The sequence below is a fragment of the Rousettus aegyptiacus genome, unplaced genomic scaffold, assembly GCF_014176215.1.
Source record: "Rousettus aegyptiacus isolate mRouAeg1 unplaced genomic scaffold, mRouAeg1.p scaffold_m13_p_7, whole genome shotgun sequence".
Classification (NCBI taxonomy): Eukaryota; Metazoa; Chordata; class Mammalia; order Chiroptera; family Pteropodidae; genus Rousettus; species Rousettus aegyptiacus.
Genome location: NW_023416310.1, coordinates 88533955 through 88553610, shown reverse-complemented (window position 1 = coordinate 88553610; position 19656 = coordinate 88533955). Strand labels below are relative to the sequence as shown.

Here is a 19656-nt window from a genome sequence, read left to right as displayed (position 1 = left end):
TAATGAAATTTAAATAATTATTTCTATAATGGTTTTCAAAAATAATGTTTTCTACTAGATGTAAACTTTTAAGGCCAGGAAATTCATAATCTGGCACAATGCATTTTACCTATTAGGTACTAAGTGAAGATTTGTTGAGTAAAAAAATTGGTGAATAAATGATCATTTGGGGGTGCGGTTAAATTTTTAGGAGAAAAAAGGTAAATGAGGAGAAAACAAAAAGTAGACCAAAGTTTTATTTCAGCAACCAAATTATTAGCTTTAATTTTAGTGTTGATTCTTCTTCTCTCCATTTACCTATACCAGCATTTTTAGTCCTGGTTATGGAGAGTTGATTTTAAGGTATTAAGGTATTAACCCTACTAGAGCTTCATCAAGAATGTCTCTGCTTTAAAAAGTAAAAAAAGAAATTTATTTCTTCTCTATTTCTGAGGTTTTGTTTTGCTGAGTCTTTTCAAATCGATCTACAAAGGACCAGAGATTTCTACTCACCAGCATAAATCATCACTAGAGAATTCAGATTCATTAAAGTTGGCTCGTAATTAGCAAAGAGATTTAAAAAATATCAAATCACTTTGAAGACGCCTGTTCAGTTAGAAAATGATGATGTCAGAGACCAAGACCCCTATTTATCAATAGGGGTGTTTTATTCAACGTAGGAAAAGTGCAGAGACTAAAAGCTGGAGCTGGCATGTTTCAGCATCAGTAAACCCTGGAACTGAGACTTGCATGTTTCAGCATCAGTAAACCCTGGAACTGGGAGGGGCCTTCTTGTACCACAGGCATGGCAGACGTGCTGTTATAAACTCAACTGATTAAAGGGCCAATAGAAGGTCAAGTATCCCTGTCAGAAGTAGAATCTTCTTATTCTTAATATGGTTCTGTTTGGAGCTGTTGTTTGGCTCAGTACATTGGAATATGAAGTCAGCTCACTTTCCACATATTTAGTGAACATCACCACTGTGATAGATACATTGCCAGGGTTCCAGCAACAGCAGAGATGAACAAAAGATACCTCGTGCTTGACGAATTTACATTCTGGCCAAGCAAAAATATAAATCATTGAAACACAAAGCAGAGTAAAGGAAAAGCTTAAGGGACATAAAGCAACAGAGAATTTGGATACAACATCTATTTGAATAAATCAAACAGTTTCATGGAGGAGGTACCCCATCGAGATGGGAATTGAAGAAGGGGTAGGATAGCAGCAGAGGGCGGTTGGAGATGAAGAGGCATTCTATAAGCAAATATGTGCAGCTGGGAAAACTGGGCACATTTTCATAAGAATGAGTAATACAGTTTGAGTAGAATATTTATTATAAGATGAGTCTGGGAAGTAGATTTTTCCCATTATGTGTATGAAGAGTGTTATATATGTAGTGAACGATCAAATGTCTAAAAGTCATGGATTTGAGACCAGTAGTTATCATTTAACTTGTCTTTTTTTTTTTTTTTTTTTTGAGATACGAGACCACACTACTGTCTATTTATGAAGTAAGACTTTAGAAATCCAAATCTAGACCAAATTGTGAAAACAACTAAGTCTGTGTTTGGTATAGTTCATGTCTCTTTTTTCTCTCCCCATTCTTCCTTCGGTAGGACTTGTATCTGATCTCATTCCTGGTGAGGAATGACTGATAGTGATTTGGGGATTGGGATGGGGGGAATAATAGTTGTCAGGAGCATTCCCGTGTTATCGGGAGGTCTCTTAAAGTAGAAGGCTTCAGAACTCTATGGAACCACATCATAATGGCAGAATATGAGACTGTAAGTAAATAGTTTGCTGCGGGGAGACTCCGACATGGACCTTTCAGATCGTATGAAGGGAAAGCACATCTACATGTCTTGCTTCTGTGGCTGACAGGGACCAGGAGTCACAAGTGCGCAGCCTGACTCAGTGTATGGATGACTCAGAACAAATCGTTCCCATTAGTGGAAAGTATGCAAAGTATCAGTGCCATGCTTTGCTAGTCATGTTCTCGTCATAAACTAGTGAAGAGGCTTGAGGCTGTTAGGATAGTGGAAAGATAACTAAAAATCAGGAGAGTCTGGTTTTTAAGTCTAGATTTAAGTAGCAATTTTCTCATTTGTTAAAACAAACAAACTAGAAATGGGTATATAAATCCTAAGAGCCATTTTACCTCTCTAATATCATGTAAGAAGATGTAAATTATGGGCAGTCCTTCCCTGCAGTGTGGAGACAGGGAGGTATATCAGCTCCTTGAGAGTTTCTTTCATGGTACCCGTCCTGTACAGGGGACTGTGGGGACGTGACAGCTGCAGGTGGACACGTGACAAGGGAATTGGGGACCTGCCTCTTCAGTCACCTCCACAAGGTGGCATTCTGTCAGGAAGATGTTCCGCTGGGCAGGTAGCTCCTGTGGGTGATGCTGGGAATGCCACTGTTTGCAGGAAGGAGAGATCACATTCCGGAAAGCCGCTCGGAAGCGGTGAGAGAGTAGGTTATAGATGATGGGGTTGACAGCTGAGCTCAGGTAGAAGAAGACACCTGGAATGCAGGGGATTAAAGAGGCATACCAAGGAGAAATTGAGTGAAGAGGCGTGATAGGGAGAAGCATAATGTTTAACAACAGCCTAAACCCTGTGATCGCCTCTTATGGAAGTGATAACATATGCAAGACTCTAACTGGGAATACAAAATGCTCTACCACCTGTGTACATAGGAATCAAACACAAAGATTGAAGAGTCTTGGAAAAATTTAGGCTGGCATGGGATCTCTCTGAGATGCTCTGTATCTTTCTTTGATCTCCACTCGTTTAATTAAAGAACATGTTCCCATAGCATTAATGAGCGATGCTTAACTATCAGAGGAAAGAGAGATGTTTTTATCTCATCGGAGTTTTGCTTAAATCTATCATTTGAAACTGCAAGTAATGGAGGAATGGTAAATTAGTCAAGGCATAGTCCCTGCTGAGATTCTTTCTATGCTAAATATCTTCTCGGAGAAATAGTTTCCGATGTTCTTTCTTATTTAGATTTCCCCTTGATGGTTCTTCCCACTTTATAACCAACTTTATTGAGAAAGTGTATTTTGCCATTTATTTTCTCCACCAAATGCCTGGCACACTGCCACTTTCTTGTTTGGTATACCCTCTTCCTTTATTACCGTATCCTATTTTGCTTCCACAAAGCCCAAGATGAGCTTAAGGTTGAGGATCAAAGGTCTTAGTTCTGATCTTGACCTTAGGCAGAATTGGCACTTCTTTCTTTCTTGAATGATAATAGGAGCCTAATACAGCTCCCTGGATTATCATGAGAATCAAGCTGAGCCTTTATCCACAGAGGGGCTGAGAATGGCTAAGAAAACAAAGCACATAATAGGTATTATCATCAGCATGTTCATTGTTGTCCTCATTTATTTAGTTCAGGACATTCAGAGAGCCATATGCCCTGTGCACAGAATTGGGAAGAAAGAAATAAAGAAGAATATTTTTATGGACTGTTAATCATTTAATAAATAAATCCTGATTGAACTCTAATTATGTCCCAGGAAGTTTGAGGCACATTAGCAGGTAGAGAATTTAGACTTTGTTCTTCAAGGACTTAGAAGCAAGATCTCTGCCTAACTTAAATAATTAACAATAGGACAATACCAAATAATATCTGTTAAGAATAAAGCATGTAATAGCAACAGTCATGCTATGGAAATTCATATTATGACGTAAATTCAAGAACTGTAATGGTCATGGGTGATTTAATGGGGTTTTCACACTCTAGCCAGTCCCTGAGGTGGGTGGAGATGGTCGGCGAAGAGAGGAGCGAGTACTGCAGGGGGAAGGCACGGGACGCACAAACGTGCAGAGGCGGGAATGGTTGTTTTGTGCAGGGATAAGGCAGAATGTGCAGAATTTTCTAATTAATCAATTTGACAAGCATATGGTCAATGAATGAAATAGATCAAAAGACAGGCTGGAAGCATTTTCCGTAGCGTCAACTAGTTGGCATTGTAGAGGAGGGAGAGAGGATATCTTAATAGGAAAATGTTATAAATGCTTTAATTTGGAAATCTTAAAGTAGTTGTCTTGTTGCATCTGGAGAGGTACAGTTAACTAGTTAAGTCTAGTAGCATTTTCCGATTCATTTAAAACCTCTCATTTTTTTTTTCAGATTAACCATGAAGATAAGAGCTATAAATATTTTTGAGATTTTGCCCAGAATAATAAATAGCTTAACATGGAAGAAGGTGCTAATGTGCAGGTACAAGCTGTACACAAAGCCTGCAGAGGGCAAAAAAAAAGGGTAGTAGAAAATAAATAATATACTTCAGTATACATACATATACATACATACATATATATATAAAAAATTATATATAATTTTTTATTAAATAATATACATGGTATTCAGTATACATACATATACATACATACATATATATATAAAATTATATATATATAATTTTTTTTTTTGGCTCTGTGCACATTTGGAGCTTAACTTGCACAATTGGATCGTCCCTTTCCTCTCTGAACCAGCTGGTGGTGAGCAGAGGTACAGGAACCAGTGGTCTGAACCTAAGGCTGGAAGATGTGCTGTTTGAGAAAGAGGAACCCAGGTGGCCATTCTCTGCTCTATTTTAGATGAGAGAACTCTGAACTTGAAGTTAGATGATTTGGCCTCAGCCCTGTTTTTACGATTTGCCAGCCATGTGCCTTTGAGCAAGCCATTTCCTCCTTGTGGAACTGTTTCTTCGACAGTAAAATGGTGATGGTAATATCTACTTAACAACCTTGTTGTGATGATTATAAAAAGATATATAGGATTTTATAGCTTAAAAGCTTTTTAATAGCTAATATTTTATTTGCTTTTAACCATCAGCCCATGGTTCGTATAGAGCAGGCGTTTTTGCCGTTTTTATAGTTGAGGAAAGTTTGGCATGAAGGAAGCCATGTTCTTCAGCTCACTCAGAATATTAACAGTAGAAGAGAGATGGAAATCTGGGTTTTTTGACTTAATGACCTTTCTACCATTGTTTCCACCACCTTCTATCGCACCCACAGCAAGCAGTGTTAAAGTAGCTTAAAGGCCGATCTTGATTCCCCGCGAATATCCTTTGGTTGGCTTTCATGAGTATGTAACACTTGCCAAAGACAGTTTAAGATTTCAGGGACATGGGTGTTTAATAAATAGGAACCAATTCAGTCATGTGTTCATTGGGAGGAATCCTTAGACTATTTTCCTGTTGCAATCATCATGCTCAGAGTTGAGGTCTTCTATAAAGTAGCACCAAAAATGGCACTACCTCACAGTATGGCAGGTCCCCATGATAAATCAGCACATCCAGACAGAACCTACTGCTCAAAGCAAAATGAAGAAGCTGCAATTACTCAGTTACTTAGGATGCAACCAGACCAGATAAGATTTACCTGACACCACGTGAATAAGATTGAATACAGCAGCCAGGGATTCGTTCCATTCCTCCACAAAGCTGAAGAAGAGCCGATCAATGTGGAACGGGGTCCAACAAATAGCAAACACTAAAACCAAGACAACTGAAAAAAACAATGATGAATGGGAGAGCAAAAGCAGTCAAAGCGAGGATAGGTATACAGTGCCCACCATTCTTTCTAGCATTTCCCCCTTGGTCTTTGTTAAGCTATAATTATTACAGATCAACTAGATCCTAAAGAGCCTCTACATAGCATATTTAAACTTAAGAAATGAATTGTATAAGATTTAGGATTAATTTTCCATATGATTGTACAAGATTTCTTGTATAATGTAAATTTAAAAATTTAAATTTACATTTAAAATTTTAAAAATATTTTAAACATATAAAATAAAAAAAAATAAACATTTAAAACTAGTATCAAATTTATTAAAGTACCGAAAACATTCTATTGTGGAAAATGAATTGTTGCAAGTAGATCATTGGAACCACATAAATTGTTATATAAATAAAATAGTCGCGTTCAAGGAATTGGTGTTCTTTAAAGTCATAGATTAATAGCAAATTATTAAATATAGTGTGAATTTACATTGTTGCTCTAGAAAGAACTAGAAGCTTCTCTGAATTCCATCATTTAATATTTTGTGAGGGGTGGGGGGAAGGAGAGAGAGAAAGAACAGCCCTCAGTATAATGTTGCTTTATAAGCATCTTTTGGTTGGGATGGGATGTGTCTGTTATCTTAGAAGCATCTAGAGTACAGAATCTCTTCCAATCTCTTTTTGTTTTTATTTTTTATTTTGAAAAAATTATAGAGTCGCAGGAAGTTGTGCCTTCTAGTTTCTTAGTTTCAGTTTCTAAGACAGAGATTGGTGGCACCATGGTTTCTCTTTGGGCCATTTAATCTCTACAAACTCTTCTGAAGTTAATTTTTTCTGTCCTGAAGTTAAAAAATTTATAAAATAGTTTCCTTTCCCAAAATAAGATGTTTGAGATTTACCCCCCCAAAATCTCATAGGGGCAAGGGGAGAAACAGGGCAATAGATGAAACAAGATTATCTATGAGTAGATAAAATTTGAAACTGGGCGATGGGTGGTACATGGTGCTTCTTTTACAATTCCCTGTATTTGTAAGCACATTCGAGGTTTCCATTCTCAACAGTGCACATATTTCCTGTTGTCATTAAATGTATTCAGAGCAAGTTGTTTGCCCGTGTGATGTGGTTTTAGGAATATCTGGCAGTTTCTTTGAGCCTAACCCCAAGAAAAAGTCTCTAATATGCTCATTACTGTATATAATTTCCTTTAATTAAAAATGTAGTTGCTGTTAAAACTGAACCCTCCCCTTTTATCACTGTGACTTTAATGTGAATGTGTTTCAAGTCTTTTTGTGGGAGTAAATTATGATCAAGGAGAAAGGGGAGAGAGAATGAAGACGCTAGAATTCTTAACAGGGAAGATCAGGTGCCAACAGAGGCTACCACATTTCCAAGAAGATGATTTTTAGAGTAGAAAACACAAACTTCAGTGACTTCACAGTTGCTTTTGTTGTTGTTGTCGTTGTTCATAAATGCCACATAGTTAAGTGGGGGCTTCATATGCATATTAGCTGGAGGATCTGTTTCTTCTGTACCTTAGGTTTTGACATGAAATGCATATTATGAACCTCTTTTCGTCCATTGCTCTCTCTCTGATAGGCCAGCACTTGATCATGTATTTTTATAAATTCTTTTGAGAGAGTGTAAATCAGTGCCTGGATATACTTTTTTATACCTCTCATGTATATAGGAGGGAGTATTGTTTTATGTAAAATCATGCAATATCATAGGTGGAATGACTTCTTTAGTGGTACTCTTGGCCAGATGGTCTTAACCTGGAATTAAAAGATCTCATGGGGTCCAGGGATAGGTATCAGGGATTCTTGATTCCCTGAAATGAATAATAAAACATTTGCATATGTGCATTTGTGCATTTTCTGAGTGGAGAGTTGGCAGCTTTCACCATATTTTTAAAGACACCCATAACCCAAATAGATTAAAAATCATCCACTCATTTTAGAAGGGGAAAGAGAGGCTCAAAAGTTCAGAGTGATGTGATTTACCAAACACCACACAGAGTGTCTTACAGTGGATGCAGTTTAGTATGTTGTGTTGAGTGTTAAAAAAATGAAATAGAAATAGAAACGGGTCCTAGAAACATGAGTAAGCCAAGAAAGATCAGATCATAACATTATGTTTCAGGCGAATTTTGATCCGGACCCAGAAGCACTTTCTCAGTACCAAATGCAACTCCTTTGATTTTACAAACAAACAAAATGAAAGACTTACACAGCATTTTGGTGACTGATTTTCTGGAGGGACGTTGAATATTTGCAGTTACTTCATCTGCCTCAAGTAGTTGGTCTTTCTTTAGCTGCAAGGGAAGTGGAAAGAGATATTAAGAAAGGGGAATATTTTTTTCCTCTGTGAAAATTCAAGAAGTATAACTCTCACAGTCATTTCACAGCCTCAAACCTGGGACTTAAAATAAATGTTATAATTTATCAAACGTGTAACAATAAGATAGAGGTGGAGTTGGATCCATGTCCAGTTCTGTGTAACTGTACTTACATAGTATGTTAATAGGTATTCTATGAAAAATGTGAAATTATGAAGTTAAAAAGTGTTAGATAGGCTTTTCCATTCATTCATTTATTCATTCAATACTTGTTATACATCTATTAGAATAGAATCCCTCTGCTGTATGGTGGGTAGGCAGTAGAAAATGAAAAAATGATATTTCTGCTTTATGAAGTTTATGGCCTTCATTGTAGGTCTTCTCAGAGACTTTAATATGCTAATGGACATTACGAATCTTCATAGGAGATAGTGTATCTCCCTTCCCCCACCCTCACCTTCCATGCTCCACATTTTCCGCCCCAGCCTCAAGGGGAATAGAGCTTCTTTGACTAAACGATACCCACCCCCAGCTCTTTTCAGTGGAGTATCTAGTATCGTCTTGATAAGCACTTTTTGGGGAAATTCGGATTTACTAATATTAAATATACTCATCCTTGTTGGAAGACATAGTGATTCTTGAAGTAGTCTCTGAAAATTTCAAATACCAATAGTGCTCGTACAAGCACTCATTCTTGTCCTGTTCAAGTCCCATCTATTCCTAGAAGATTTTGGTGGCCACTATAGTCCATTGTCCTCTCCTTCCTCTGAACTCCCGTAGCACTGAAGATCTATGCCATGATCTAACATACTAAAATTTATATATATTCAGCCAAATAAAGGAAGCTTTAAGGACTCATGATGAACTACCATCGCACATTGAGAAAATAGTATAACAAATATTTGCCGATTGGTGCTCTAGCATTTATTTCCCTCTTCTCTTACCAATAATACCCTAATTTTCCCTTAGGTAATTTACTCTTTCTCCATCTTTAGTCATTAATTTGGATGGGAATGATCCTATTTCCAGCTCCAGATTTAATCCCTAAATAACTTAGCTACATCTTTTAGTCAATCACAGTGATTGAGTAAATAGGGACCAATGAGATTTCAGATATTTCATGTACTGCTAGGAATGGAGGTTTCATTTTTCTTTCATTGGGCCTGCCAGTGGGAGCCCTTCTTATTAATCTGAATCTGAGGTCTGGAATTACAACAGCTTTTTTTTTTCTACCATGAAGAAAGTGTTCGGAGCCACTAGTGAGCCACTGTGTGGGTCTCGAGGTTGAAACCGCCACCAAGAGCCAGCTCTACTTCTGGGCTTTTCAGGTCTATACTCCCCTTCATATTTTGCCAGGTTGAATTGAGGTTCCCTCATTAGTAATGCAGAAAGTCCTGATGAACGAAATGAGGTCATTAGGTGGAAGGAAAATGCAACATATTTTACTAAAGAAGAAACTGGTGTGGTTACGTGCAACAATGTAACAGACTACTCTAAGAATTAGCTTCCTGGGATGGGTGGCATTTTTACAGAATACTTTAGAGAAGATATTTAAAATTAAATAAGACTTGGAAGAGAGGTCATTAAAAGTTGCCTCCAAAGTTAAACAAATCAATATCCTGTTGTCCTAACAAACACGTAAGCTCCTAGAGGTCAGGTGGCTCTCGGGACCACAGTGGCCCTGAAGCATCCAGTAGGATAATTAACAAACTTGGTCATCTGTCTCTTAAGTATATTTGTGCTCTCTACATATGCCTGTGTTTTCACAAAATGATATATTAAAGTTCCCATGAGATTTGACCTTTCAAGGTCACCGAGAACTTGAAAAGAAATAGGGGAATATATTGTACCGTTATTAGAACTAGATGGATGGAAACTGAAGGTGGTAAGATGTATTAATATATTAGTAAAACAAAATAATGCAAGTAGAGTGCTTATCTCAGGACCTGGCACATGACACTTAAGCTATGTATTATTGATGTTATTGTGATTCTGATTATTGTCTTGAGTCTATTCAAAAAACAATAAAAACTGAATTTTGATGAAGTAGAGTTATTTACTTGTACCTGTGGGCCTACTCATGTGGATTACTAAATCCCTTCTAGAAATCCTCCTCCTCGTGTACCATTCATCTGTAAGAGGTACTTGTGCTGATACACAAAAGCAGCCAGATGCGCTGAGAAGAAAAACATTGATGTTTAAGGTAAGAACAGTGCATCAAATTACAAATCTTACTAACTTATCTTCAATTAAATCTATTGAAATTTCTAATTTTTTTACATCATTAAAAAAATTATCATTATTATAAGGTATTTATTCTGTTATTTTATTTCAGTCCATAATGAAGAATAATGAAAGAATATCAAGCTCTATTAGCCACTTCAGGCCAACCAGAGGAAAAGTGAAAAATGTATGCATATTGTACATTTTTCCAATAAAATTTGAAGGGATCGACATAGTAGAATAGAATCCAAGCAGTTTGGTCAATATTAAATGTGCTTTATTTCTTAATACTTTCATTTTCCTTTAGATGTCAGGCAAAGCAGATATTCAACCATTAATTATTTCCACCCATCCCCAAACTTTTGTTTTAAAAGTCAAATTACAAAGAGAGGAGAGAAAAATTGTGGCTACTATATAAGAAGCTCAGAAGTCTTCCTTCCCCCCTCCCCCTAGCTATGTGAGATGAAAGTTAAAGGGGGGCCTATGGAGGATGGTTATCATTCAGGTTGATGTATTATCCTGATCAATTTTTTTGTTTGATTACACTCATTCCACCAGCTGTTCATTAATATAGTTTGTGGAGAGTAAGCTTCAGAATATCAAGACAGCTTTTGTGTAAATATCTGAACAAAATTTTTTTTTTATTATTTAAAAAATCAATCCAACTCTGGCATGGCTGAATTCCGCTATAAGTTGTAATGCATTCTCTCCAAATCAAGCTCTAATGCTGTATGCAAAAGCAAAAATGAGTAGTTGGGGGCTTCAGCAGGACTTCCTCCAGATGAGAGGAACTCGCCTTGGGATCGTCTGTTTTCCATTTCCATCATGTTTGAAATTTGATGAGCAGCTGAGTGGAAACTTGTGTCCTGGAATGACAAAGCTTTAAGAATATATTTGTTTTTCTTTCTTTTCCCCTGGTCCTGGGATTTCATCAGTTTTGGGTTTTCTGCCTTCTGAAGGCAGTGAGTCCCAGATTCTATCATAACTTTAGATTTGCCAAGGGAATCAATAACTTAATAATTGTCAGAGTTGATTAGGTGTCTTTCAAATTTGTTAGATCAAAAATGCCCTTTGCAATAGTATTTCTAAGTCTTGTTTTGAAGGTACATACAGTCTAGTTATAGAGAAAGATATCAAGGCACCCCAAAGTATAGAATTTTAGTCTGTGATAAATCCACAGAAGAGAAATCACTAGGAATCATGAGCACCTATCCAGGGACCAGGTGTACCTAGAGAATCAGGGAGAGCTTCTCAGAGGGAGTGTAGGTAAATTAAAGTATAATTGAGAATTAGAAAGGCAAAATGGATGGTAGTGATAGATGGCGGGAACATTTCAGGCGAAGATACAGCAGCAGGTACAGCATATGCGAAGGCCTTGAGGCTTATGACTAGGGCCTACCTCCTGACTCCAGTGTTGAGATCTTTATTTTCCTCTAGGAGTGACTTTGTAAATAGATAGTTCCTTCCTGGTATCCTCTGAGTAACACCTCATTCTTCTTGAGAATAAGATGCTGGAAGTTGCATTACATACACACAGCAGACTAAGGTGGTTTCTAAGCTCTTGTCTGAGCTGTCACTTAGCTCCTGATACAAGGTAAGCTGAAGACTCATGACAACAAAACCAAGTGAAACTCAAAGTAATTGATTTGGGGGTGTGTGTGTTTGTGTTTCCTATTCAAAGTTAAATATATCCTCCAAATTGACCCAAGGTAAGTTATTATTTGGTGCTGAATGATATGCTATTGATGAGTTTGGAGTAGAGATTTCTCATAGGGCTCATGATATTTGGAATCACACAGAAGTACCACTACCACCGCCCCCATGAGATGAACAGGGTAATCTAAAGCCATGATAGTGAGCTAGACTAGGGTGACATGTCTCTGGGAATATAGGGGTCAGCTCTCCAGGAGGAGACTAGTACAGCTCTCTGCCTGATTATATTTGCTCCTATGTCCAGACATCAGTGATACTTAGAATTCATTCTTCTTTCTTAAACCTTGCCATTCACCATAGATACTCATCACTGAGATAAGAGTATGTTAATTGCTACATAATACATGGTATCAGAACTGTATTGAAGCATATGATATGAAAGTGATGTCTGCTTTGTCTTTCATTTATAACTCACATTGCTCCCAGTCACAGATTTCCTCCCCCTTCTTTTTTTTAAAGGAATCATAGACTGTCAGAGCTATAAGAAGCCTTAGATATAATCTGATCTGACATTTTCATTTTATAAATGTGAAAACTAATTCCAGGAGAGAATTTTGTGGCTTGCCTAAAGGCATATTATATGTGAGCTTCAGACCTGATGAGAGTCTAAATGGTCTCATGACTATTTTCTACACAAGCTACCTCCTTAAATAGGTATAAAACTATCACAGTCAGACCTCATCTCTATGATTTCGGGTGTAGAGTATATCAGGACAGGAATTATACAGACTCACTCCCACCCTTTTCAAAAATCGTTTCTCTCAGCTAATTAAGATCCAGAAAAAAAATAAGAAGAAAGGAATCAGTTTATTAGCATGAGCACAAGAACTTATGAGATATATTCCATACTCTGATAATTTTCTATTAATTTCAGCTATCTCTTCACAGTCTTCTATTCTTATGTACTCTGTTTACCACCCCATCCCTAAATTTCCACCTGCTCAAGGAAGTCCAAGTTGATCTCACTTAGGCCATATACTTTTTTCATTTTAACTTGATACATCTACCAAAGAATCAAAGCAACCACAGGAAAGATTCTGACTTTAAAACCGTCTGTCTGTCTTGGAGTATAAAACAGGCAGGGATAGTTTCTGCAATACTCAGACGGGATTGGTGCAGAGGAAAATTTCAGGTCAGGCAGTAGGGCAGAAAGGAGACCGCAGGGCATGGAAGTCTCTCCAGGGGTGGGCACCTTGTGCCATTTAAAAATAGGTTCCCCCTCAGACCCTCTGGATCAAAATTTCCCTTTGGGAGGGGTTTGTATGTTGGTATCTACAGTAAGGTTTCTAGGTTATTTGTAGGAACATCTAAGTTTGAGAACCATGGGTATAGAGTAAGGAATAATGGAAGTTAAAGGAAGTGATTTACAGTTGTGGTTACTATTTGTCCAATTGAAGCAAGGCCTTTACCTTATGAGTTTCCTCTCTGAGCTCATTCTTTCTGTGTGCTCCCTTCCAATCCTGAATATCTCTAAGTTTTTCTTAGAAAACTTTGAGTCAGTGAGAAAAAGCAAGGATGCTTTCTTAAGCCAGCCAGCTTGGATACTCACTCTTAGCCCCATGAGGTAGTAGAGGACACTGATGACAGTCATGGGGAGGATGTAGAAGAGGAAGGAGGTAACCTGTATAATGAAATTATAGATCCACATGGGCTTGATGACTGTACAGGTGGCAGAGCCTGGGACCAGAGACCCATTGGGGAAGTAGTGGAGCTTGATGCCGTGGATGCTGGTGTTGGGCAGAGAGAAGAGAAAAGAGAAGCCCCAGACGATGCCGAGGATCCTGAGGGCCCTCCGCCGGGTGCTCTCCAGCTTGGCGCGGAAGGGGTGGAGGATGGCTACGTAGCGCTCCACGCTGACTGTGGTGATGCTGAGGATGGAGGTGAAGCAAGCGGTCTCAAAGAGGGCCGTCTTGAAGTAGCAGCCCATGGGCCCAAACAGGAAGGGGTAGTTACGCCACATCTCATAGACTTCCAGGGGCATCCCAAGGAGCAGGACCAAGAGGTCGGAGACAGCCAAGCTGAAGAGGTAGTAGTTGGTGGGTGTCTTCATAGTCTGGTGCCGGAGAATCACCAGACACACCAGGAGATTGCCAGTGACCCCGACCACAAAAATCAGTGAGTACACCGCAGTCACGGGGAGGAAGAGGTGGCTGCGCTGAGGCCCACAGAGGAAGGTTAGATAGTCCTCGGTGCTGTTCAGGTATTTCTTGAATGGATCTTCCTCTTCCTGCTGGGGAATCCAGGAAACATTCTCATGATTTTCCATTCCTGACTTTAAAATCCAAGACCTGAGCTTCCTCCGGTATGAGTCTCTGTCCCAAGATGAGCCAGAAAGGAAAGAGAAAGCAGACAAGAAAGCACAGACTCAGTGCAGGAGGCGAGAGCTGGTGAGTGCTCCTGCGAGAATCTCTTTTGAAGAGCCGCTGAGACAGAAGCCCCGCCCCTCCACAGGCTGTGGGCCAATGAGTGTGAGCGAGGCTTGCTGCCTTTGCTTGCCCGGCTTAGAAGAGGAGAGGGAGACGTTTCTTTCAAGTGAAGAAGCCGGCAAAACAGCCGGCAGTGGTGGTGACCCTGAAATAAGGTGTGGGCGCTCTGAGCAGCGCATTTTGCAAAGTTGCGGGGCTCTGGGTGGAAATACAAATTAGAATGGTAGAGTCTTGGGTAGAAGAGTACAACTCTCCATTGATCTTTGTCAGTGGTACAGCATGACAAAAACGGGAGATCAATAGATTCCTCAAGTTATCTTGTTCCTTTGGAAATTCAGGAATCCCTGGGGAAAGCATGATCGATGTGCCTTTTTGGTTTTGATTGCATCCACAATAGACTCGAAAGCCTGAAGAAACACTTACTTGCCTGTCAGGCAGCCCTGTGTGCTGTCTGACACTTTAGTCTCTTTCTGCAGTTCCTCATTACAGCAAAAGGCAGCGGGGTTTAGGATCAGGCACACCCACAGAAATCCTGTAAGACTCTGGGAAAGTTACCCAAACTCCCAGAGCCTCATTTTCTTTTCTGTAAATTGGAGACTCATTTATTCTATTTTCTTCACCAAATACTTCTTGAGGACATGTACCAGGCAGTGTTGGAGGCTTTGTAGAAACATCAGTGAACATGCAAGACAAAGTTTCAACCTGCATGGTGCTTTTCTTATGGTAGGGAATTCTGAATATATACAGGCATACTACTAATAATATAATTTCAGATAATAATTCATGCCATGAAGAAAAAGAAAGATACGGGACCATATGAACACAAGGCTGGAAGCATTCCTTTATCAAGGTTGCTCAAAGAAGACATTTCAGGAGATGTCATTTGGGCTGATTTCTGAATGATGCAAAGTCAGTCATAAAAGAGCTAAGGAAAGTCTATTCCCAGCAGAAGTATTAGCAAGTGCCATGAACCTGAGGCGGTAACAAGCTTGATGTTTCAGAAACATCAGGAAGACTAGGATAGCTGGAACTTAACAAGTGAATTGGAGAGTACGAGTGGTTAGATAGAAGTGACTGGCAGGGACCAGATCGCATACTCTTCTGGGATTTGATAGAGTGTTTAGATCTCATTCAAACAGCAGGGGCTTTGGACCTGATTCAGACCGCAGAGAGAAATCTTTGGAGAGTTTTAAGCAGGAGAATTGAGAAGGGTGAAGTTTTAACAAGAGGTAGGCAAAAAGCCAGCACAGTATTCCATATAAGAAACAGCAGTGACTCGGATTGGGATGGCAGCAGTATTTTTGAGAGACAGCTTTAGATTTGGAAACATTTTTTCAAGAGATGATACCTTATGTGGTTGGGAAGATTAAATGATGACATAAAGAACCTTAAGAGGTGTTCCCTAAATGTGAATTCTTCTTTCCCCTTTATTTATTAAATTGAGTGGTAAAACCGAGACCGAAAGGTAAAAGGACTGATTCAAGAATGATCTGTTGATCAAGACGAGACAGTGTGTGCTGCCATAACAAAATGACTCCCTAACTCAGTGGTTTAAAACAGTAGCAATTTATTTCTCATTCACACGACAAATTTTTCATTGGTCAGTCGGAGAGTCTGTCCCATGCTATACTTACCTGGGACCCAGGCTCATTCGGTGGTCACTATCTGTGCCTTTGCTGATCATAGGGGAGAGGAAGGGAGCTCTAGAAGGTCTCAAGTAGGTAATTATAAGCTCTAGCCCAAAATGCCAGTAATACGTGCCACCTTTGCTCTTAGCTCACTGCTCATTAGCCAGGGCCTATCCTGCATGTCCATTCAAACATAACAGGAGCAAAATGTCTAACATTGAGGGGACTATTTTCGGCCTAATGTGTCCTTGGACAAGTTATTTCATCTGTATGTACTTTCGTGTCCTAATGTATAATAGTCGGGTGGTTGTGAGTTCCAGTAATACTTTGGGAAAATACTTTGGAGCTTCCTAGAAATTTTTGTGGTTTCTTGTTTAAATGGTCAGTCTTCCCAATAAAGAGGTTAAGATTCATAATGGCAGGGCACTGTCTTATTTCCTTTTCTATTTCCATGGCTAGCACAGTGCTGCCACATAAGGAACGTAAAGAGTACCCGATCAAGTTTTATTAAATGGATGGATACATGCATACGTGAAGGAAAAAAAGGAGGAGGAAAGGAAAATGTAAGGATGGCAGAGTGGCTGCTTGTGTGACAGTAGAGTCCTATTTGTGGCGATCGGGTTTCCTACAGTCTCTTTCTGGTCTTCTGGTATGACGTTTCTTGCATAGGTTTTGCTTTTTAGTGACAATACTGAAAAGAACTGGGGCTCTGGTGGGGATGGAAAGATGAAGTAAGACCATTGGGCTTCCGCAATTGACACTCACCTCCCAATGCTCATTCTTTGATTCCGTCTTACTTACCGCAAGTGGAGAAAAGATAGGTTTGGACTCTGCAGAAAAATAAAGCTCCACAGTCAGAGGCCCATATACCCCCAAATGAGTTCCCATACACTGGCACATTTAAAATATGAGTGAGAATCACACATTTGGGTGATCAAGATCCAATTTATAGTAGGTCACCGGGGACAAGCATAATGAGAAGGTCACATATCAGCAACAAAAATGTAGCATTTGACTCAGAGTCTTGACATGGGAGCTGCGTGTAATCCATTTACCTCTCCCAGGGAAGCCATTCTGATAAGGCCAAGGGTACAGGCACTTGTTCCTTATCCTTCAACCTTTTTGAGTCTCTGTCCTTGTTTATGCCCTCCCTGCTCCTTATACAGAAGCTATCTTCATTACCATCTCATTTTTTACTGATTGAAAGTGTTGCCATGGTGATGCTGAAACATAGGCCTCAGCACAGAGTAACATGAACTTACCCTATGTTGGTGGCTGTGAAGTGTAAAGAGTCATGACCCTTTTTCCTGTCTTCTTCTTATGTGTACGGGTGTTGGAGTTATTGGAGATGAGCCCTGAGCAGCCAGTGGGGTGAATGCAGGTCCTCATACAGCTATTTTGTTTTGCTATAATTAGCCTGTGTCTCATGAACATGTTCAGGAAGATTCCCAGGTTAGCAAAGACATAGCCCAGTTCCTTGAAAAAGTTACAACCTTGTTTGTTCTTCTCTGTTGCACAGTCATTGGCGGTACTTCAGGTGTCACAGATACGCACCACTGGTAACATTTGAGGAGGGAAAGGAAGGTATGTTGGAGGAACTGGATGAAGCCTTCTGTTTCTGAAATGCATTGGGCAGGAGCAAGAATGGAGGGGGATAAGGTAGAAATAGGGAGGAGCCAAACACCGTGGGAGGTGTTGGGATTTATTCCAATGCCAGGGGGATGCTAATGGGGGATTGATTTCAAGTTGGAGAAGGGAATCATTCTTTTGGCATTTCATGAAGATCATTTCTTCAAGATCAGACAAGCTCCATGAAAACCTAGCAAGGCCTAAAACTCAGGAATCCCTACTCTGTGCGTGGTGATCTTGAACAAGTACATTTCTCTCCCATGTTCACCTCACATCATCAGTGGGGATTTCAAGTGAGCTGATGGAAATAAAATCTTTTTAAAGAACCAATCAAAGCCAGACTACTCCCAGAACATGGAGATACCTTCTCTCTTTCTCGAGTGTCCCAACACACACAGGGTGCTCAATAAAGAAGGGAGAATGTGACAGCCTTTTACCCAGTTCTCTGGCATTTTCTCTTCTATTCCTCGCAGCAATCCCAACAGGATATGTAATTCTGAGCCTGACTTATATATGAGGAAACTGAGGACGAGAGAGGTTAAAATGACTTTTCCATCAATACGATAATCATCCTATTTAGCACTTGAGCTCTGGAAGGGACAAACAGAAATATGTCAAGTGATGCTTCATGTTAATGGATCTGGAAACTAAGAAAGCCAAGATAAAAGGGTAAGAGGTCCTCCTGTCGGCATGACCGGGACATATGCTAAGAAGCCGACTTGGAGCACTTGACAATGTTCATCTTCTCAAGGCCGCAGGTCCCTGAATAATACCCTCCAGAATGAGCCAAGCTTTACTTGGAGGCTCAGGTCAATGGTTTTAATGAGTAAGTCAAGTTTAATGTTTGGAGGAAGGGGGCCTCTGGATTTATTTTTTATCTCTCATCAATCTCCTTTTTACTGAAGAAGAAAAGGTTTGTTTTCTGAAAGTCTTTGATTAAGGAAAAAGAATTTAGTAGAAGAGAATATCCAACAATGAGATAGAAAAAAAAAAAACGAACCCATAAACCTGCTCCATGAACCTCGGTCCCTTAAAGGGATTCTTCTGATCTCTAGGCATTCTTCCCTCATCTACAAGTGAAAAAGTCACTTTAGAGTATTTCAAAGAGTTCTTCAGCTCTAATAGTTCATGTTCTTATATACAAACACCCAAATTAACTACTTTCAGTAGGTCATGAGTATGAGCTTTTCTAAAGGTGGTACATGGTTTACAGGAAGCCATCCATGTCCTTACCAGTTCCCTTCTCCATCTTGACACCACCCATTAGCATCTCTCTGTCCTTAGAGTAAATCCCAACACCTTCAGTGTGTGCCGCCAGGTCCCATGGCGTTTGGCTCCTCCCCACTTCTACCTCATCTTCATTCTTGCTCCTGCCCAATGCATCTCAGAAACAGGAGGCTTTATCTAGTTCCTCCAAAGCAGCTTCCTTTCCCTCCTCAGGATCTTTGCATATGCAGCCACTGCAGCTTATAATGCTCTTTCCCCTGGGGCCTTGCAAAACTACCTCTTTCTCATCTTTCAGTTCTTAGCTTAAATGTCACCTGTTCAGACACTTGCTCAGAATACCCTACTGTATATTTTCTGTTACTGCCTTTGGTTTGTTACCTTAACGGCAATCTCAGTTTGTCATGTTTTTTGTAATACTTTCTTCTGTCGCGTTTATTTGGTTTATCTTCTTTGACCATCTACTCTTTTGGAATATAGGTTTCATGAAAGTGAGAACTATACTTCGTTTATAGCTGTGTTTCCAGCACTGAACACAATGACTGGCGCCTGGGAAGCACTCAGTAAAATTTGCTACATAAGCAAATGAATGAATAGTTATGTCCCTCTCTGAGTCCGAGTTTTATCATAGATATGAGTGAGCCATGCCAGTACCTATCCTACTTATTCTCTTAACTACAAATATGAGAGCATGTGTGTCTCTTCCCTTCTGTGCATATTACTTCCTGGTCCCCATCGGACACACTTCTGCTTTTTTTTTTTCTTTTATATTATGTCCTTGCCTGCTAGACCTATAACTTCCATTTTCTCTGTAGAATTTACTAAACTAAAAGTTATAGTGATGAGAACACTGGATCCCAGGTCAGGAGATCTGAGTTCCAGACTTAGAATACGCTCACAATACAACTTGGGACGAGTCACGTACCTACTTTTGGACTTCAGTTCCGCCTGTGTTTATTACAAGGGGATTG

The 19656-nt window shown here is 39.5% G+C and overlaps 1 protein-coding gene across 1 annotated transcript; it reads right to left on the bottom strand.

Moving 5' to 3' along the window:
* Positions 1-1486: 1486 nt before the first annotated feature.
* Positions 1487-14415, bottom strand: NMUR2 (neuromedin U receptor 2). The gene is made up of 4 exons (XM_016164379.2): positions 13328-14415; positions 7734-7818; positions 5386-5511; positions 1487-2509 (listed from the first exon to the last, which is right to left on the bottom strand). Exons 1-4 carry the CDS (start codon positions 14042-14044, stop codon positions 2235-2237), a joined length of 1203 nt encoding a protein of 400 aa, XP_016019865.2. The 5' UTR covers positions 14045-14415; the 3' UTR covers positions 1487-2234.
* Positions 14416-19656: the final 5241 nt, after the last annotated feature.

Bases quoted from the DNA above. Each gene is read 5' to 3' on its own strand.
- NMUR2 (XM_016164379.2), bottom strand. From the start codon at position 14,044: ATGGAAAATCATGAGAATGTTTCCTGGATTCCCCAGCAGGAAGAGGAA. The intron at 7,819-13,327 runs GTGAGTATCCAA...CTTCCCTTGCAG, and splicing joins ACTACCTCATGGGGCTAAGA to CTAAAGAAAGACCAACTACT. The intron at 2,510-5,385 runs GTAAATCTTATC...CCTGCATTCCAG, and splicing joins TCTTATTCACGTGGTGTCAG to GTGTCTTCTTCTACCTGAGC.